Below are 21,203 nucleotides of genomic sequence, written 5' to 3' on the forward strand. Positions count from 1 at the left end.
CCCAATCCGTAGTCTGATACGGGCTTTAGTGTGCACTCAGTGCGAGCAACCGAATTCGCTAGGAATTTTAATAGAGTGTCTTCTCTTGCTGGCGCTGACTTTACGCCTTCAACGGGAGTCCATCTATAAACGTCTGCATACTGTAGGGTATACGCTCGTGCAAGTAAACGCACAACGCTGATGGCGATGTTGACGTTTAATTTATCGCGGCGATTTGTGCGTAAATGTGTTTCAGACTCAACGGAAAATGATTTAGTGCTCTTCTCGTGAACGGTGTGACGCCGCGTGACTACGTCCTCGTCGACGAGCTCCGCGAGCATCTCACCGGCCTGTGAATATGCGATATTTTTACGCACCAGGGCTTTGGCTCGATGCACCACGCGCCATATTGGTTTGAGAAAATATCGTCCGAGTCGGTGAGGAACCTGTGTGTTTCGCGTATCGTTTTTCCATCGCGAATAACGTCTCGTTCGCCGAACGTGTACTCCGACGATGGAAGAAACAAAGATTATTTATCACATGGACGACGAGGAGACGCCATATCTGGTGAAGCTCAACATATCGCCGGAAAGAGTAACTCTAGCCGATTTCAAGAACGTTTTAAATCGTCCGAATTACAAGTATTTCTTCAAGTCAATGGACGATGACTTTGGGTAAATGTTAACGCGGCATACCGCTGCCGTACCATTCCTTTCGTTCTTTCCTACGTGCCATGTGTCATGCGTCTTCGTTACACTTGCGTTATATCACACACTACTTCGCCGGATACAATGTAAATACGCAACTCCAGCTCTATTAATTATTATTACTCCGGCAAAATTTACTTGTTTCTAACTTGTGACGTTTACGCGTTGCGTATACGTATGTGTAAGTTCTTTCTTCCCCGATACAATGCCCCTCTATCTGACTATCTGGCTGGCAAAAAGTTTGTCGACTCTTGCCTCTCGAGCGGTAGACAGGCCAAGCCTCGTCTCTCTTTCGTCAAAAGCGTGCCGTTTGTCTGTTATTTTATGAAATTCTCAAGCGTGATCATTTTCAGATAATTTAAGAGATAAGCTGTTCCCTGGTAAGGATACGCGTAACAGATTTTTACAGATAACAAAGAGTACATATATATACATGTATATATATAAGTGTATGAAAACTGTAGATACATTTGTGGTTAAGAATTGTGAAAATTATTTATTCACGCACTTGTAAATTGGAAATATATGAAAAAGAAAGCTTCAAATCTGTTACATGTTACATATTTGTAAGTCTCGTTTAAGTGGCTGTCATCTTAACACTTAAGCCTAATCTACAATGTGCTCTCTGCATCTAGAAACATTCTATTTTGTAGCTAATGTATACGTTTACAAAATTTATGCAAGTTGATAAATTGTACATTATACATTGTATAATCGTACACTGTTGACAAATTTGTTGAGTGTTTTGATCTGTTTATATAAAATAGAATGTTTCTAGACGCAGAAAGCACATTGTAGATTAGACTTGATACTTATATAAAACACTTGTTCTACTGTAGCGTGGTAAAAGAGGAAATAGTAGATGACGACGCTCATCTGCCGTGTTTCAATGGCCGAGTTGTCTCTTGGGTGAGAATTTAAAAGTTGTACCTTCTCCAACAGATTCCTCCTCTTATTTCAATTAAATTGCTGTCGGCGATGAAATGGAAATATCGCGTCGATGTTTTTCTCTTTCTTCCTTTAGAAATACATAGCTGTAAAATACAATAAACGCGCATGTAATAAAATTCAAGGATGCGCGTGTGTAAAGCGCACATTTAAACTAGAGCTCCTTGGCACACGTGTATACTAGACTACACGTGTAATCCCGTGTATTTAACTTATCCGTGTTTTTTAACCCGTGTACGCGAATTTAAAGAATCTTGATTTACGCGAATCCGTCAACACGTGAATGCGACACGTGTTCACGAATATCGGTGTATGTGACGCATATTTAGAGAATTGTGTGACAAAATCTGGATAAAGCTTGGAATGCTGGAATTATGCGTGTACATATGTCGAGCAACGTATGCAGAAATGGAGATCTTTCATCAAATTTTGATAAATATTTGCGCACGTTTACACGTGTCGCACATACATTCGAGTACACGTGTCACGTGAACGAATGTACCTTAAATCCGTGTACGCGTGAATCTTAAGCGGGGAGCACACACTTTTGCATAAGTGCGTAAGCATATGCATAACGAATTTGATTGGTCTGTAAGCAAATGCATAAGGAAATGGACCAATCAAATTCGTTACGCATATGCTTACGCACTTGTGCAAAAGTGTGTGCTCCCCGCTTTAAAACACGTATCCAATCGAAAGCTCTAATTTAAACGGAGCAACTAACGAGAATATTCTTCAAAGTCGACAGCAGTAATTAGCAACTTCAGTGCATGACGCCGGATATGGTCGAAAGACACTGAAGTTGTTAAACAGAGTAATATTTCTTCTCGGAGGGAGACCTGGAAAAGAAATGTGTTGCTTAATGAAACGATACTTTGTGACAGTTGGTATCCGCCGAAGGTAGCAATGTCTCGGATGGCGCGTCTCAGTGTACAGACTCTATGGCACATAGCGAAGTGAAACATGATCGCGTGGACCATGCGACCCCGGGACATGGTAATAGAGGAAACGCTCCGCTTTCACATGACGACACGTTGACGGAAACGGAAAGTATTATAAGCAGTCGGCAAGGACATCATTTACATAAGAGCTCGAGACACCATTCGGAAAAGTATGAGAAATACAACAAGTACAATGGTAAGCTGTGCATGTAACGTGTTTATCGGATGGTACTTTGTTACTTTGCACAATCGATTGAATTGTCTCGCACTCGTGTGGCTTTTATGTCGAACCTTTTTAAGGAATTAAAATCTATACAATATGTACGCATTTTATAGGACTCCGGATAAATGGTCATTCGAAGCATCGCTCTGGCCACGGATATGAAACTGCCTCTATTTTAAGCTCAGACTTGGAAACGACAACATTTTTAGAATCTGACGACGACGCGAGCAGTCGTATCACGTCGACAACGGGCCGACACACTAATATGAGTAGCACGATCGATAGGGGCACTCTTGGTAAGAGACAAATTGTACGAGAGGAATGTTACTTTGAAACGAACGTTTCCTTTGGATAACAGACTACCGCGGACAGGTCTCTAGGCGTGTATTGAATTTCTCAATTCTTCCGTTGCAGATCGGCGTCGACCACAAAGAAGACGGCGACACAGACTACCGCCCATGTCTCGAACGTCGTCGTTCAGTAGTATTACTGACAGTACAATGTCTTTAAATATTATAACTGTTTCATTAAATATGGATACTGTTAATTTCCTTGGCATCAGCATTGTCGGTCAGAGCAACAAAGGTGGGGACGGCGGCATATATGTCGGTTCAATAATGAAAGGGTTAGTATACGAGTGTATGTGCGCGCACGCGCGCGTAGGTAAATTTATAAGTTTTTTTTTTGGCATTAGGATTCTCATTGTTTCGTCCCATTGATGATATATCGGTAGAATATCTTTGTTAAATATTGTTGCACAAACTTGAACGTGAATTTAAACAAGTTTTCGCAATAGTAATTGAAGGTATGAACAATCTCTGTACCAAGTTACGTGAGAACAGAGCCGATTCTGTAGTTTTCTAATTACAATTTGCATAAACATCCAAAGTTCTTTTTTTATTTTTTTAAATAAACGTTAAACCGTATCAGTTTCTATAGCGCAAGGTATCTCGTACCATGTGTTATGACGATACCGTTTACTCTACTACAAATTACCTGAAATAGGGGAGCGGTTGCTTTAGATGGTCGAATAGAACCTGGCGACATGATTCTTCAGGTCAATGACATTAATTTTGAAAACATGTCCAACGACGAGGCGGTGAGAGTGTTACGCGAAGTAGTGCAAAAACCAGGGTAAGACTATGGCCGTCGTCTTCATTCATCGATGGCATATAATTCTTTACTTAAAAATATGAGGTTTGTATTAAGATAAAAGTAGATTGTTGTTCCTCGTCTCTCTCTTTTTTTTAGACCAATAAAACTTGTCGTTGCAAAATGTTGGGACCCAAATCCGAAAGGTTACTTCACGATACCTCGCACAGAGCCGGTACGTCCCATAGACCCTGGTGCATGGGTAGCGCACACGGCTGCTATAAGAGGCGAAGGTTTTCCGCCTCGTCCACCAAGTGCCACAACATTAACTTCCACTTCGAGCAGTCTTGCGAGCACACTGCCAGATACTGAACGTAAGTTATATTGCAAGTTGAAAAGTTTAACATGTATATTATAATACTAAGTGTCTCGAATTGATTAAAAAGTGCATTTTTAACATAATAAATTTGATTCCCGAAAATATCTGTATCTTCGAGCACTTGGGACTCTGAAAATATGAATCGTAATCACTCGAGAAATCGAATAAGCAAGGCCTGATATATAGACATAATAAATCGTTATGATATTAGACATCTTGTGTATTGTAGTGTAATTGAAAAATTTCGCTGCAGGACCTTTGGAAGAGCTTCATTTGACTATACATACCGACATGCCGACAATAGTACGAGCGATGGCTCGACCTGACTCTGGTTTAGAGATACGCGATCGAATGTGGCTGAAAATTACTATTCCAAATGCATTTATTGGCGCAGATGTCGTGGACTGGTTGAACACGCATGTGGAAGGATTTCTCGATCGACGCGATGCCAGGAAATATGCGTCGCTTATGCTGAAAGCTGGCTATATTCGACATACCGTGAACAAGATAACGTTTTCCGAACAATGTTATTACATATTTGGTGATTTGTGTTCAGCTATGAGTAATATGAAACTAGATAATGACACAGTTAGTCCCTTGCCGCCACCAAGCGCTTGGGATATGCCTTATTCGGGAACATATGCACCACATTCGGCGACAGGTTACAGCCCTATGCCATTTAATTTTACAAATGAGCCCACGGTATACGGCTACCATCGAGAAGAAAGTGTGCACAGTGGTTCAGGTAAAGTCCATTATTATAAACAAAGCGATTCTTTGTTGCGCACGCGCACACACACACACGCATACAAATTGTACATGCTATATACACGCACATACACATTTCATATTACATGCATATTGACAGGTGGTAGCAGTGCGGGTAGTGAACGCATTTGCAAGGAACCTATTCACGATCTAAAATCATGTTCTTCGGCATCAGAATCGGAGCTGCACAATCCATCGGTGCCATCAATGCCAAGTAAAAATTCCGGCAACGGTAACGGTTCAAACGGAAAGAGATCCAACGGAAGCCGCAGTCGTTCCAGTGGTTCCGAACAATCTGTTCAAACGGGAACAGGATCGGGGAATCAGCAGAATCAGCAAGACTTATCTGGTAGTAGACAATCATTTCGCATTGCGATGGGAAATCCTTGTGAATTCTTTGTCGATGTTATGTAGCTGTTGTAAATAGAGAAAAAGAACTAGATATACGTATAGGGGAGAATATAAAGCTGAACACGTTGTGGATGAATACTTTGATGAATAGTTTCACTTGAGCACGTTAAATCGTCTATGCCTGCAAAGTAAAGATTAATGCTAATGAACGTCTGTACTGAGATCTTTCCTCTTTTCCTTATTGGATTTTTCAATACTGTTGTTTCTATTTTCGTATTCTCAGATAAACCTAGTATTATTATGAATCTATCATGCACTCCGATGTTCATGCATGGTTGCTATCGCTTTTCTAATGTTCAAAGTATTTATTCATTAATTCCAGCGTACACATAGATTTGAATAGGGTCTGAAGAGTTTTTATTCATTTATTTGTAAAAATCTTTATATATATATTTGCATTTCATTCCGTTTGCATCTTGCATAACAGTATTTAAAAAATCTATTTTATTACTCTGAGATATTTTGCATGTTTATAACTATAGAGCGGTATACACACTAATACGATTTGGTAGAGTTTCGTTACACCTCGACAGAAATTCGACTTGAGTAAACGAATAAGACGAAAACTCTTTATTCTATGACCGGTGATAAAATTTACGAGTGTTTCGTTTCTCATTTCCCCTCTCTTTTCTGTTTGTTTCTTGTGTAACCGTGACGCCTCGTATGTAAAGTGGATATTTCTCGTTGTTTTCTTTCCTCTTTGGTGCATTAATAAGTAAATAAATATTTTTAACAATACGTATAATTTAATAATACAAACTTTTTTATACGTATAAGTATTAAGTAAAATCTTTGGTGCATAATAGTATGATGTTGGTTACATATTAATAAGAATGAACTCGTACTCGGAAGAATGAACGTAATGAACGTGTCAAAGTAAACCGTTCCATATGTAGTATAAACATATAACTTATGGCTTATAGAAATGGGCTGGTAATACAATTAAGACAGTGTCCGTACGTCCCTTCCTCCCCCCCCCCTCTCTCTCTCTTTCGCGCGCCCGCGTGCACACACACACACACACAGAGCTCCTACGGACACTGTCTTTAATGCAGAAGCTATATATTAACACAGAAACTATAGCAATTGCCAGTCCATGCTCTATAAAGTCTATTATTCCAAATAATGGAAAAATGTTTACCGTTGTCTTTCTGCATGAAGTTGACTTGTATTTTAAAATCTTTTCGGTAATCCATTTCCATTGTATTCTACGGTATTGCAGAAACGTAATTAGTGTAATAAGTGTCTGCTGTTCTCCCGTATTGTTTTGTTATCGTATACTTACACGCAATTGCTGCGCACGCTTTGTTGCAAGTGTAACTATATGGTAATCGTTACTTTATAGCAGCACGATAGCACAAGGCATTAAGCACAAAAATGAACACATGTAAATAACACGGTTTACCTCGTCTGAAAATAAATTATTAAGATTTGTAAAAATCCTTCTCTGCACATGCATGTAAATTACATATCTATTAATACCATTTAATTGATTGCGTTTTAGGATTATCTACGACAATGGGCCAACTATTTCTTTAAAGTCGAGAAGATGTTGTTTCTAAATATCTCGTAATTCAGCCATCTCTAGTACTTTGAAAGTATCTCAGTAACTTTGTAGATACGTTCGAAAAAAGAAAAAACATAAAAAGAAATGTTTGCGTGCGGACATTGTTTTATATCATTTGTAATGTCGACTCGTTAGAGACTTTTACACGCGTAACGAATTTTTATATTGTGTAAAGCTAATATTATTTATATCGAAAAATAGCCTTTATAATTACGTTATATCACATTGTATTGGAATTCAATATAACATGTACAAATTCAATCATTACACTCATACTAAATGTGCCATCTGTGTTACAAGAAAGCTGCGAGATTTATAATTTATGTAGATGCTTACATTTTTAGATTATGTTTATCGTCATTGTCTCACACGTATACTTTTATAATTAGTGATACACAATTTTCATGTATGTTTTATTTAAGTTTTTAAGTGTATTTTACGTATTGTATCGTCGAGGTGCGTTCTTTCTATTTATGCCTTACCGTTACATTATGCCAACTTTACCGCATTTTATTTGTGTGTGTTACGAAAGGGAAATCTTTTTCCACACTCGATTTGATACTATGATAAAAAGAGTTTACTTTAACTTTCAGTCTACATTACTACCGTTGTATACGCAAAGACGAACTTTGAACCCACTGGGATAACTAAACATTAAAACTATTTTTTTTCTTTTTCTTTCCTTTCTAATGTATTCACGATATTAATAGCAAGATGTCTTAATTTTATCTGCATGTATGTATTACATATAACGATTACTCGTATAAAGCAAAAGAACAGACGATAGTCGCTGTGCGTTCAACGTTGTGTTGTATGTATGTATGTATGTATGTATGTGTGTATGATTGTATGTATGTACGACAGGACATAGTATATATACATAGTAACAACCGAATATAGCTTCACGTATATTTATTAATAATTCGTATATATTTTCAATTGCATATATATTCAAAGTCTATTTATAAAATATTTGTTACGATGTAGAAATAAACAATATTTCAATGAAAAGATTGTTTTTTATCCTTTGTTATATCAAGTATCTTTTGAATTTTATCATTTCGTTACTCTCGTCGTCGTGAAGCTATATTTGCAATGTAAACGTCATGCAATTTTTCTAACTGATATATCATACAAAATATCGCATATTTGTAACATTTTATTTGCGTAAACAATTGTATCGATTAAAAGTAATTTTTATAGAGAGAGAATATAACACAATTCGATTCAAAAATTGAATCTCTAATTTTTAATAAACGAATGCATTTTTATTTGTTTTGTCATAAACGTTTTGTGAAAAATTGCAGACGAGTCAATTGTACTCGAATTTTAATTGAATTACATTGAATTTTAGTGTACGTAAATATTTACATGAACAAATACAAACAACTTGACACATGAACACACGCATACACACATACACACGTACGTCTGTATTACACATTGTGTAATATAAATCCCACGTCTGGCTTATGTTGCAGACAGATAGTGCAATATGTTTAACAAAATTGTCTTTTTACAATTACATTTTATAATGATTTTGAAAAACGTTTGTGTCAATATCGCAATACATTAATTGCAACATAGTCGCATATACGAAGGAAAGTTCCATATAGATCACAAAAATTTTATCTCATGTTGAAATCTTGTAATCTTGTGAAAAATTTCCCACTTTTTTTGTTTGTATCGCCTTCCCGTTTCAAAGATTAGGAGACTTGCGTTTTCAAATATTATATTGTATGTACATTGTACCACACCACTTTGTCAGATACATAACCGAGTCATTTTTTGTGCCTTGTGCTGCGCTGACGAATGACGCAGGGCGGCGTATGCACGAGGAGAGTCATACACAAACTAGTGATTTGGACAACAATAGCAGAGACGATATCTGTGAGTGTATCTTTGTTTTATTACGATACATAATACACATTCACTATACTTGTCTCGAGCACTAACTATATTATGCTTTTTGCTGTCAGTTTACACCAGCGCAGTCAATCGTTGTATGTACATGACGTAGTCATAGGTTTTTTTTTAAAGCAGTTTTACAATATTTTACCATTACATGTACGCTTACACGTACTTAATATAATACTTAATGTAAAAGAAATATTAATTTGATAAGCTGATTACAAATGGCAGGTAATTTCTTCAATGTATATTATTAAACATAGTTTCAATTTGGAATACCTTTTTCGCACTTGTAACAACAAATCTAACTAGCGATTGCGTATACCTACATACGCACGCATATATATATATATATATATATATATATATATATATATATATATATATATATATATATATATATATATACACACACACACACACACACACGCTCGCGTACCTATATGTTATGCGTAACTGACGAAACTTTACAGAAAAAAAAACAATCGTGCGTTATGCTTTTGCTTGTTGATTATGCATAGCGATAAAAAATGCTTCTCTTTTCTTTACAGACGAGGAAGACATTTTGGAATACCAGTTTCTACACAAATGAAGAACTTTGTTAATGTATACGTACTAATGACAACGCGACCAATCGAACGAGTGGTCAAGGTATATTTCCATTGACGTTTCAACGTTAGTTGAATGGAAGTAGCACACGCGAAACATATATTTATATATTTAATAGGCCAATTTTGATAAAGTATCATAGAAAGTAAAGAATATTAAAACTCGTAATTATGATTTATATATATACATATATATATATATAACGGCTATACATAATAAAATTATGGCCATAAAGGTCATCGTGGTAATTAAAGTTTGTTTGACAATGTTGTTATACCCACATAATTCTCCGACTTTTCAAGTAACATTTACAATTTTTTATTTGAGAAAAATGACGGGGCAAAGATGTCAAGGAATGATTAGAGGAAGATAAAAGAGAAGGGCCCAGATATATGTATTAATTAAAGAAAAGATATACAATATTAAAAACAGGGATGAGAAAACAGTGCACTGCATATTTAACAATAAGGGAAAAAGTAAAATTATTTCGTCATATTGTAACTGTGAGATCGATTTCCAGAGTTGATGTGTCCCCCCCTCCCCCATCCCTTAAATTTTAATTTTTACATATTTCAATATCAATATTATCGATAATGATGTGTAAATAAATTATGCAAAAAAAAATTATTTTGTGCTTGATGAAAACATTTATCTTATTTGTATTTAAAGCACATATGTATGCGAGCCGTACGGGAAATCAATCAATGTACATACAATATATCAGTATCTACATTTTGATCCAAACAAAAAGTTAAACATTTTTTTCAAATGTTCAGCAAGTATGCTAATCGATTATTGTCGTCACACAATCGCTTTATACATACAATTGTGCTATAGGTATACAGCAAGTATAGTGTCTCATTTATTTTAGACGAAGTACAGTTTCAAAGTTTAATAAATTTTGTCAAATCAACTAACGGACAGAGAAAAATATTGGGGTTATACTCACACACACGTACACACACATTGTATAAATAAAATCTACAACAATTTTTATAATCTCAAAGCTGCTTATATTTACTGTCATTTTATTAGACAGTTTTAGTAAGAAAAAATTATGCATAGCCCACGTTTTGTGCCACGATCTTCCTCTCTCCCTCCCAACGTTGGATATTTTAAAATATACAAAGCGTCCAATGAGCGCGTTAAAAAACGTGTGTGTATTTCTCTGTTATTTTATACATTTGTAGACGTTGGGTGTTTTGACTTGAAGCGTACACTCGAGCGTTCCACGATAACAAATGCGCCATATGATCAGAATGCAATGATAAATTATATGAATATGCACATAAACTATGTATTTAATTTTTATGTTCATGTACGTGTCCGCCACATAGTTTACCACACCGAGCATTTGCTCGTGGGATTCATGGGGGAAGCAGGAGGGCAATTGAAAGCCTGGGCAAAGTCTTTCGTATTGGAGAGTGTGCCGATCACTCGGAATCTACCGGGTGAATGTAGAGCCGTCTTCAATTTATTTCTCGTCGCTTCAGGACGCATCGAACCACACCACACTTGAGCAAAATTCAAGAAGAATAACTGTTTGCCTGTCGCACTTATTCCGGGCAAGGTCTCGTCTTCCTTTTCGTGTGAACGTAGCCATCTCTCGTACGCCTGCAAGGAAAGCTTTGTAAACTTTTCAAATGTTGAAACTAACGTTTGATTCGAATCGAGGGGGAAAAAAGAGGAGGAGGAAAGAGGGGAGAGAAGAGGGAAAACTTGCGAAATTACTCTAAACGCCTGTTTAATGCCGCCATTATCGGCAATATTTTCTCCTTGCGTATTAACACCGTCTATCTGCATTCCAACTTCCGTCACGGTATAACGCGCGTATTGATCTGCAAGAAGGAAAGCGATTCGATTACACAATTACAGGTAAAGCGAATTGGTAATCGATCGAAAGGGGGGGAATTTTATTTTTCCATACCGATAAGACACTGCGCTCGCCGATGAAAACCATCGACCGCATTGTCTCTCCACCACCTATGAAGATTGCCATCTTTGTCAAACAGTCTACCTTTATCGTCGAATCCATGAGTGATCTCGTGTCCGATCACGACACCAATCCCGCCGTAATTTAAACTTCGTGGAAAAAATCTGTGATAAAAGGGAGGCTGCAGTATACCCGCTGGAAACACTGCGAGACAAAATGAGAGAGGATTTTGATTTTAGGGGAGATCCTAAATTTTTTTAACACAAAACTACGAGAGAAAAAGTATACAAATGCTTGCTCGTAAATGACGGTCTGAAACTGACTTATTTGATTCTTGTTGCGACTGTAGTAAGCGTTTACAACCGCTGGGGCAGTGTTCCACAGTGTCTTATTAACAGCGCTGCCAAGGCGAGCTTGTTCGACCCTGGTCAAGTGACGCAAGATGTTTAAAGTATTCTCAAAGTACTTGTCTGGTCGAATTACAACCTGCATTAAGATTAAGTACATTAATAATTTATCTCCATTACGTTACCGTTGAAGCGCGGATGCGCGTCTCAACAATACTGTGTGTGTGTGTATGTGTGTAGAGATTTGTAGATACGTAAAGGTAAACGTTACATCTTTGTAACGTTCGTTGAGTAGATGTGACTGTAGGATAAAGTCTGGATAGCCGATTCTCAGCGACATAGCGTTCACTTTCTCAGACGCCAAGCGCTTCGTTTCGTCGTCGATCCAACTGGTTTTGTCCAGCAGCTCTCTAAAGGATCGCTGTATCTCTCGAGTCATCGATAATGTCTGCCGATAGACGAGAAACGTGTTTGGCTCTCTCTCTCCCTCTTTCTTTTACAATCAGTTAGGCAATGAAGCTAGCGATAAAGACGCTAGACTCAAGAGCGAGGCTACTCACGTCGTTTTTACTGTTTTCATCGAAATACTTTTTGACAAACATCGAACCGACTGCCATATCCATGTTCGAGTTGACCTGGGTTACGCAGTTTTTCCATCTGGACGGCGCTTGTTCTCTACCGAAGAGAATGTAATAGAACTTCTGCTTCACCTCCTGGAAACGGTCGTCCAGGTTGTTCACTCTGTGCCGCACAAATCTCCATAAAAGGTAATTTGCCACTGTTCTGCGAAAATGTAATGGATATGACGCTTTACATATCTTGCAGGTCTGCATTAAACATGGAGATGAAGCAGAGTTGTCGCATAACATAAGGTCCATATCATACATCATATATCATATATGTTATAATGCACCTAGGTTGCGTCTTTGAGAGCAAAAGAACCAAATCTTGGATGTATTGCAACGCGAAGACGACAACTGGCTCGGAAAAGTGAATCGGTCGAGCCAAGACGATCGACAAATAACGGCGCCAATCGATTTGCGGCACGAGTGCTCTCAGTTCACCTATACTCATTCGTCGATAGAGCTCCGAAAAATTTCGTCTTTCGTCCGGGGACGACGTAATCTACGAGAGATTTGGGAGACATCGATCAGACAGAACGTGATGAATGGGGGGAGGAGCGGAGAGTAACGTACCGACGCGAGTTGCGTTTCGAATTCAATCAGCTGCTCGGCGTCGACGCTCGCATTATTCAAGGATGCGCCGAGCAAGATTGCGATTCTCGTCAAGTAATCTTTGTAGGCCTCTAGGTAAATCGCGTTGGACGGTTGAAGGAAATAATCTCTCGTAGGGAGCCCGAGCGACGTCTGATCAAACTGCGAACAAGGGACGAACAATGTCTAACGGTAAGAATGAGAGTTTTTTTCTCTGTGCCCAGGTAAAGGGCCCGACGAGCGACGAGAGCAGCACTACTCTGTTACCTGTATCACGTACTTGTCGCTGTTTTTAATATCTGGACCCACCCATTCTGAGATCAACACGTCGTTATTGTACAATCGAAGTTGCGCGGTCAAGAGGAGCCAGTCGAATCTGTCGGGATCCCAGTCTGGCCTTAGAACCGGCCAACCGCCGAGCTCGTCCAAAAGCCGGACGAGTGGTCGTTCCATACGTTGCTCCAAGATCTCTAGCCATATCCTTGCCGCTTGTTAAAAAGCTCTCGTGCTCGCGAGATGCGGCATTATCTGGCCTATACCTGCCTAGACCGGTATCTTGACTCACTTGACTCACTTACCGTAATTCATGCAGCTCTGAAACAGATGTTTCGCCTTTACCGTGGCATCGTCGCCGTCGCCGTCGCGCGATATCGGAGCCTCTAGCAATTCTCTCAGCACCGAGTCCAACGATTCCCTGAGCATCTCGAAGGTATCATAGCCGGCCTTGTCTTTCGGAATAGGATTACGTTTCGCCCAATTGCCGCAAGCGTATTGATAGAAATCCTGGCACGGATCCGCGCTCTCGTCCATGTATCTCAGCATTATTCGAGCTACGTTCGAGAAGCTCTCTTTTATAATTAATATAACACCTAGTCATTTTCACGTTGCTCCGTTCAACAATTTTACAAAGTAAACGGTAAACAGAGGTATTATAATTCGTTTATATCTATATTACGATCTATTGTAGCGTCAGCATCAGCGCGAGAAACTTGAAGAAATGAGAGCAAGCTCTCTTTATACTCGCCTCGAGCCTCTCTGATACTTGTGGCGTTTCCTCCGCCTTTCCAGAATGTACGCAGATCCGGCACTTGGACGTTCTCGATCGCAACGTGTCCATCGGCTATCGATAACCACGTTTCATTGATGGAAATGGAGAACGAGCCTTTCTCGCGGTTCCTTCTCGCCGGTCCTTCTTTCGAGCGTTTCTCAATACCTACGTTCGCGAATCCTCAAATTATTAAACAAAATTCATCACGTTCGACGATTCAGTCGGAGCTCGAATTGGACAAAGAATATTGAAGAATATCGCAGGTTTTACCAAGTATTGATTTTTAATTAGAATAGTGGAATAGCGATACAGTTACACTTGGTTCCACTACTTTCTCATATGATATAGTAATCACCTAAAAAATTGTTTCCCTCCATGTCCCGCCGTGCGTTGTTGCCCTCGACCGTGTCGCCATTCTTCACCTATGCAACATTTCGTGACAATCGATGAAAGTAATCACCCACACATCTTTGGATTATGACTCGAATTGCATTCATATTTTGAAACCACGTCCTCCCTCCCTCCACTTTGCAATGTCATGTCTATTTGATGATACGATCGAAATTGCCACAAGATATAAGCTATATAAGCTATATAAGTTCTCATCTCTAACAAACGTTCTTAAGAGCAAGCCAAATGTTGAGATATTATTGGGTCCTTGGAACAATTTGTTCCCGGCAATTGTAAGAATCACAGATAATGACGGGTACATTTAAATCATCTAATCATTCCATCATCAGCAGGATCCACCCTTATGTACCTTGAGTCTGTCGACGTGCAGCCTGTCACTGTCCGAGGCCGAGACGGCTCTCTCCGCTGTATCGGTTTTCCTATCCGATTCTTCCCTCGAAAAGAAATCTGCCAATTTGCCGTAAGTTAAACGAGACGTCGCCCGATCGCCCAATTCGATATGTCTCGTGTGATTCTCCTGAAAAGGATCGTGTTCGGGATAGTTTCTTGCCGCTTGTAGCATGTGTGGGTCCAATGATTGCGAGGACATGGAAATAGAACGGGAAGAGAGAGAGAGAGAGAATATAAAGCGCGAAAATAAAAATCAGTACAGAAGAGCGGGAAAGAGCGTTTTTTTTTTTCTTAATCAGTGAACCAAACTTGAATTTGTTTGGAGATCTAATACCCCGTCGATGTCTCGTTTGCGTCGGTGGGGCGATTGCGATCGAAATGGAGGATGCATGTCTACGTAACTCGTTTTCATATCGGGGAGCAAAAGCCGGTCCTCTTCTTCGGCTTCCTCGGCTTCTTCCGCTCTACGTTCCACGTCGTTGCGGCCGGTAGCTGATGAGGTAGTACAACTTTTTTTATATTACTTACACCCTACGATGTGTCGAGGAAATCAATATATTTACAACTTGTAAAGCTGTACCTATTCTACACATACTACTCTGATACTTGGCTCACGTCTTTGTACGATCACGTACGATCGCAAACAAGATTGAGAGCGATGTCTATCGATTGATTGATGTAAGACGGAATACCATTTACACTCCGTACAAGTATGTCGGATAGGGTTTGAGCCCATCATCGAAATGGAAATTCAGAGTTGGGGGCCTCTTACTTACTCAGCCGAAAAATGTCATCCTCGATCTTGTCCTTCACGAGATCCTGCCCACGCATCTCGTACAAAGTGGAAACGGCGCGTGAATCTTTGGTCGTAGTTTGAAATCGCGACAGAGCGATAAACACTATAGTAATCGGCAGCAACGCGGCGGGTATAAGGAGCATCAGTTTGACACGAAAACGCCGCGCTTCATTGCCGCCGGTACACCACCTAACAATAAGCAACAATTGCAAAAGGTTCACCCCCACTTGATAAGAAAATACGAGAAACTCGAATGCCTGGCGAATAAAATGGAGAGTAAAACGACATAAAACTTGTCACACACTTGAGTCTACCAGTCTCCTTATTGATGGCCAATCTGCACGACGGACACGGCCCACCGCTGAGAAAGTCATCGTCGCTGAATTGGTTCAAGTTGCTGCCACTTTGCATTTTCTCTGAAAAGAATTGAATCTGAAAAGAATCGCGCCTCCATTGGACAAGATTAATCGGGTTCAGTTAGGATGTTGACAATGGCAATTAAAAAAAGATAATCCTTTTTCCTAAGATGGAAAAGCAGCTCGGAGCTGGCCGACTAAATTCAATTCGGTTCATTTCAGGTCCGAATGAACTCGGAGATAATAGGCTTGAGAAGAGAAAACGGAAAGGTAAACAAATTATATTCTCTATTCACTTCTCAACAGTAAACGGTAAATTATGCCGGCCAGCACTGTACGACTACTTTTAGAGAAACTCGCACTGTGGAGAAAACGAAAGGAAAACTTACTCTCACGACCGATGCTTGGTTACTTATCCACTAGCAAATCCCGAACGACATAAGCACGAAATTGGGCAGATCTGAAATCGGAGACGTTAAATCGAGCGCGGCAAAATCGAACGGCCCGGACCGGAGCGTCCTCGAGCGAAGCACAAGTGTTAACTGCGAGAGCGAATCTGCCAAGCGGCATTTGTGCCGCTGGGAATAATTTACATACGTAAGGTCGCCCGTGTCGTAACTCGTAACTCGTAACTCGTAACGCCAACCGCGGCCAAGAGTAGCCGGAGAGACACGGCTTTGTACGCGGCACGCACACGTTGAGAGACATTTTACGCGCTCCTTACGTCCAGTTACTCGTCAATCGACCCTAATAACTTGCAGTTATCGTTCAATAACACGATACGTCATATTTCACATTCTACGCGCGACCCCATCGCTATCGAGTCCATCTCATCGTCGCGCACCGATCCTTCTCCGTTCCAGCTTGTATCGTATTATTTTTACACACGCGCTCACGCACGCACGTACGCACGCACACGCATACAATATATGTATATAAAAATACGAGACGCACGATGATATTACATTTGTTTCTCTCTAGAAACTCGTGGAATTTAATTTGGAAAGCTCCGTTGGCCCTATCGCCCCTACTCACTTTTATTTCTCTCCTCTTCGACGGGGTAATCGTCGCTTGGTAAGATGTTCCAACGAAATCTATTGTAATCGTTTACACTCGTCTTCCGTGGGATGGCCTTCATTTTATGAACGGCTATTTAAGTCCTGTCCGTCCGTGACAGAACTGCGGACACGCGTTAATATCTCGTTGATGATACATAAGTGGCATTCATCCGCGATTAATGTATCTTAAATTTAAATAACAACCCCACGTCCACGATCATTTCTATCGTCGAAACTGAAATTGCGTTTACATCTAAAAGATTCTAATTACATATACACCTTGCGCTATTAGCAGATTGCCAATTCAATTCGCAACGTTAAATTTCAACAAGTCATTAATGCCTCTCTATACACGGGTGAAATTTGCGCTCCTGAACTTGATCTCAAATTTCAAACTACTCTTTGTCTTTATGGTTAGCAGCGCACACGTGTGACACGAGTAATCTGAAGAGAGCTGCCGGCAAGTATTGTCACTCGGAAAAGTCGAAAAACTGCGTGATTTGACAGAATCCTAGAGGGGAAATTTGCGTGCATTTTCAAATTCAAATTGGACAAAGGTGTACACGTCTTTGAGAATGTGTGAAACATTGCGATGTTACGGAGAGACTTTGAAGAGAAATGAGAGAACAATTGTCGTTGCAAATGGGATAAATCTTGAAACGGTTTTTATTAAAACTTTAATTGAATTGATAGCGGTTTGGTGACGCCAGTTAAAAAATAAGAATTTAAAGAAGTGTAGAGGCGACCTTACTGGCTATTCTTTATTATAAATTACGACGTTTCGGCCAGTAATCCTGGTCCTCTCCAGGTCTTACAAGAGTGTCCGCAATTGTCTGGAGAACAAATGAGTTGATGCGTTTGAATGCGTTCTTACATGATAAGATATACGTTGTTATTTTGTATAATAAAACTTACAGGATTTGTCAAGATGGAGATGTAAAAGATTAAGTTGGAAGTCGGAAGTTTCGCTGTAGTGTGTCTTCACGTCAACGTTTTATTAATTTGATGAAAAGCTCCAAAATATTGATACTTGTATACAACACGTACTTATTTAAACTCTAAGAGATGCTATCAAATTGTGGCAGCGAACACCATCTATACAGTTTTGCTGATCAAGTGCAAAATAGGATGGTCCCGTATACGATATCATTGAGCTGCCTAGGCATTCCTCTCCAGAGTATAAAACAGCATACTGAAATTTACACGTATATATATGCATAAAGCTAGTAATGTCGTTGTGCCAATGACTCGATTGTTGCGTCAAACGTCGCGACATTTCCACTATTCGCTATAAATTACCTGGCCCTTCGTAATCGCTCGTAAAGGTGCGTCGAGACGAATAAACAACCGACCGCCGGACACCTTGTACACTCTGCACGCGACCAACGGATTTCTATGTTGAAAACGAAAGTTACAATTGAACACGCCGTTGTTCAATTTCAATTGGCGCGGCTCCTCATTGATCCAGTGAATTTCCTGCGTTATCATAAAGTCACTGTACAACGCCGGGTGAGTCGTACCGGCCACCTAGACACACAAGTGATAAGAAGAATTAATTTCTCTTGACTAAAATAGCTCTGATTTGAATCTATCGCACGATATGTACCACCGTGACGGTATTCGATTCCCGATCCTTGCTAAACACGTAATAGGGCTTGTGGCAACCGCCAATGTTACATTTTTGCCCTATCGTCCGTTTGTGAATGCCATCGTGTCTGCCTATCGACAGTCCACTATCCAAATCTACATAGTCGCCAGATTGATCTTGTACATACTGCAACCAACATATAATTGTTATCTTATCCTTCCATCTCGAAGCAATCGCATTAGGGAATTCAATTTACCTCCGAAATAAAATGTTGAAACTCACGTTTCCCCACGAAGCAAATACCCATGCTTTCCTTCTTCCGTGCGATCTTGTGCAATCCCACTTGTGCAGCCATCGCCTTCACGTGACTCTTCAGGTAATCCCCAAGAGGAAACATACACCGTCTCAAGGTCCGTTGCGGTATTTGGCTCAGGAAGAACGTCTGATCCTTATTGCTATCTTGTGCCTGTAACAGACGCGCGTCTACAGAATTGTAATATCGCGCGCTGTTGTTGCACCGAGAGATATCCAGCTAATTTTACTCAATATGGGATACTTGCTAGTGTCCGCTTTATAATTCTCTAGATAGGGTCCGAAGCTCGTTTTAGCGTAATGACCCGTTGCAATCGCATCTGCTTCGAGTCTATTGCGCGCGAGATGAAAAAATTTATCGAACTTGATATTCCTGTTGCATAAAATATCTGGGTTTGGAGTATAACCATTCTGATACTTTTCCACCACGTCGCTGGAAGAACGAGGGACATCGATGTGAAGACTACAAAGGTAAAATGAAGATAACTACATTGCAAGTCCCCAAAGACATACCTAAAGACCTCGTTCCAATATTCTTTGACAAAGTCGACCTGTATCAGTGGAATGTTCAATTTGTCGCAGACCCAGCGAGCATCGTTGTAATCTTTCTCAACCGTACACGTTCCCGTTTCGTCTCTAATGTCCCAGTTCTTCATAAACACTCCAGTGACGTTGAAGCCTTAAAAAGAGAGAGAGAAACGTAATAATGTCAATACCCATACAGCGGAAACCTTGCGGTTACATTGCGGCTACATTACGGCAATGTTGCAATATTGTAGCAATGTTATTGCAATGTAACTGCAGGTTTTGTGCTATACATGCATATGTACTAGGTGGTAAACTTAGTTTCCGCGGTGTTTTTTGTTCAACAGACTCATTTATTATCGATATCAAGAGCAAAGAACACATCAATCAAAGTATTTGCCCTCGCTAGCTATACATTTTTCCCATCTTTCTGGCAACGAGTGGATTCCGCGACGACAGGACGATTGGTCTTTTGATGCAATCCACTCGTCCATCCATTTTCGCGCATCCTCGTAATTTTTCAAGTGTGTATCCACCAAGCCGTGCATGCATCGATCGGGACAAGCGGTAATCTGAAGGAGCAAAGTCCGGTGAATGCGCTGGGTGCGGGAGAACTTCCCACTCGAGCTGCATCAGTGTTTCCTTGACGGCTCTCGCAACGTGTGGTCGAGCGTTGTCGTGCAAAAGGAATAACTTTCTTTCCTTTTGAGTCTTTCCCGTTGCACGTAGACGTTTGGAAACAGCCATCGGAGTGACATTCAACGCCGCGGACAATTCCTGGAGCGTTTGAGCTGAGTTCTCGTCCAATGATGCTTGGCAATTCGGTGTCTTGAAACTTTTTCGGCTGATCTGGGGCGTTGTTGCGAGCCGCGGAAACCAAGTTTACCACCTAATGCATTAAAACGAGAAGGATAGAGCTAGCAATTCCTTTCATTCCCACCTTTGTTTTTAAGCAGAAGAGCCGTCACGGCGCTATCGACGCCACCGGACAGGCCCACGACAACATTTCTAATCATCTCCGTGGGGAGTGTTGCCGCTTGCTTCCGTGTAAACTGCACATCGAGCGTATTAACCTGCGTGGAAAGACACGTTTCCGCGATTCGAAAGTAGTGCAGTTGTATAGCTGCCGTGCAAATCTCTACCACGGTTCCTGGCCCGATTCACACCCGTAACTCTTAGAAACTCGTAGAAACCCCTTAGAAACTCGATTAAAACCCGAGGTACACCCTCTAATCTGGCGTCACGCTGACCACGCTGGTCGCTGGCACAACGCACGCGGTCATGTTATTGGTCACGTGGGCTGACGTGGGCGTGCGAAAATTGCGACAAGAGAAAGAGACGGAAAAGGAATCCTCGTATTCATTTTCCATCTTCCTTTCGTGTCGAGACCTCAGGGGCCCCGATTCACGAAATCATTCGAAGAAGAAACGTATACGAATATTCTGCTCTGACAGAAAAGATGCAAGTCGATTGGCTAAAGCCATGCGAATAGCCAATCAACTTGCAACTTTTCTGTAAGAGCAGAATTTTCGCATACGTTTCTCCTTCGAATAAATTCAAGAATTGAGCCCCAGACTCTTCGGAGATCGGCGTGTCTCTCTCTCTCTCTCTCTCTCTCTCTCTCTCTCTCTCTCTCTCTCTCTCTCTCTCTCTCTCTCAGAATTTATTCGAAGGAGAAACGTATGCGAAA

General features: G+C 40.4%; 3 protein-coding genes across 5 annotated transcripts; 1 reads left to right on the forward strand and 2 right to left on the reverse strand.

The window, feature by feature from the left end:
• The first annotated feature begins 114 nt into the window (after positions 1-114).
• Positions 115-9,788, forward strand: LOC105569076 (segment polarity protein dishevelled homolog DVL-3). Of its 3 annotated transcripts, none has more exons than XM_012025237.1 (11): positions 115-653; positions 1,526-1,595; positions 2,519-2,771; positions 2,912-3,094; positions 3,213-3,423; positions 3,804-3,932; positions 4,050-4,264; positions 4,523-5,014; positions 5,213-5,386; positions 8,837-8,905; positions 9,478-9,788. In XM_012025237.1, exons 1-11 carry the CDS (start codon positions 493-495, stop codon positions 9,516-9,518), a joined length of 1,998 nt encoding a protein of 665 aa, XP_011880627.1. In that variant the 5' UTR covers positions 115-492; the 3' UTR covers positions 9,519-9,788. The 3 variants fall into 3 exon arrangements, with proteins under 3 accessions (XP_011880627.1, XP_011880624.1, XP_011880626.1); XM_012025234.1 differs by having other exon boundaries at positions 116-653; positions 5,138-5,386; XM_012025236.1 differs by lacking the exons at positions 8,837-8,905; positions 9,478-9,788 and adding an exon at positions 6,953-8,556 and having other exon boundaries at positions 116-653; positions 5,138-5,386.
• Positions 9,789-10,672: 884 nt separating this feature from the next.
• LOC105569078 (endothelin-converting enzyme 1) lies at positions 10,673-18,141 on the reverse strand. Its single transcript, XM_012025239.1, has 18 exons — positions 18,004-18,141; positions 16,420-17,921; positions 15,979-16,090; positions 15,655-15,863; positions 15,213-15,370; positions 14,838-15,005; positions 14,433-14,499; positions 14,054-14,242; positions 13,608-13,859; positions 13,297-13,499; positions 13,012-13,191; positions 12,729-12,940; positions 12,376-12,598; positions 12,087-12,263; positions 11,792-11,954; positions 11,463-11,672; positions 11,267-11,373; positions 10,673-11,149 (listed from the first exon to the last, which is right to left on the reverse strand). The coding sequence occupies exons 3-18, from the start codon at positions 16,083-16,085 to the stop codon at positions 10,874-10,876; spliced, it is 2,901 nt and encodes a 966-aa protein (XP_011880629.1). The 5' UTR covers positions 16,086-16,090; positions 16,420-17,921; positions 18,004-18,141; the 3' UTR covers positions 10,673-10,873.
• A 603-nt stretch (positions 18,142-18,744) lies between these two features.
• On the reverse strand, positions 18,745-19,986 carry LOC105569077 (mitochondrial tRNA-specific 2-thiouridylase 1-like). The gene is made up of 5 exons (XM_012025238.1): positions 19,819-19,986; positions 19,502-19,667; positions 19,237-19,421; positions 18,959-19,159; positions 18,745-18,862 (listed from the first exon to the last, which is right to left on the reverse strand). Exons 1-5 carry the CDS (start codon positions 19,895-19,897, stop codon positions 18,822-18,824), a joined length of 672 nt encoding a protein of 223 aa, XP_011880628.1. The 5' UTR covers positions 19,898-19,986; the 3' UTR covers positions 18,745-18,821.
• Positions 19,987-21,203: the final 1,217 nt, after the last annotated feature.

Source organism: Vollenhovia emeryi, unplaced genomic scaffold, assembly GCF_000949405.1.
Source record: "Vollenhovia emeryi isolate VEMERY1.0 unplaced genomic scaffold, V.emery_V1.0 DF939126.1, whole genome shotgun sequence".
NCBI classification, from domain to species: Eukaryota; Metazoa; Arthropoda; class Insecta; order Hymenoptera; family Formicidae; genus Vollenhovia; species Vollenhovia emeryi.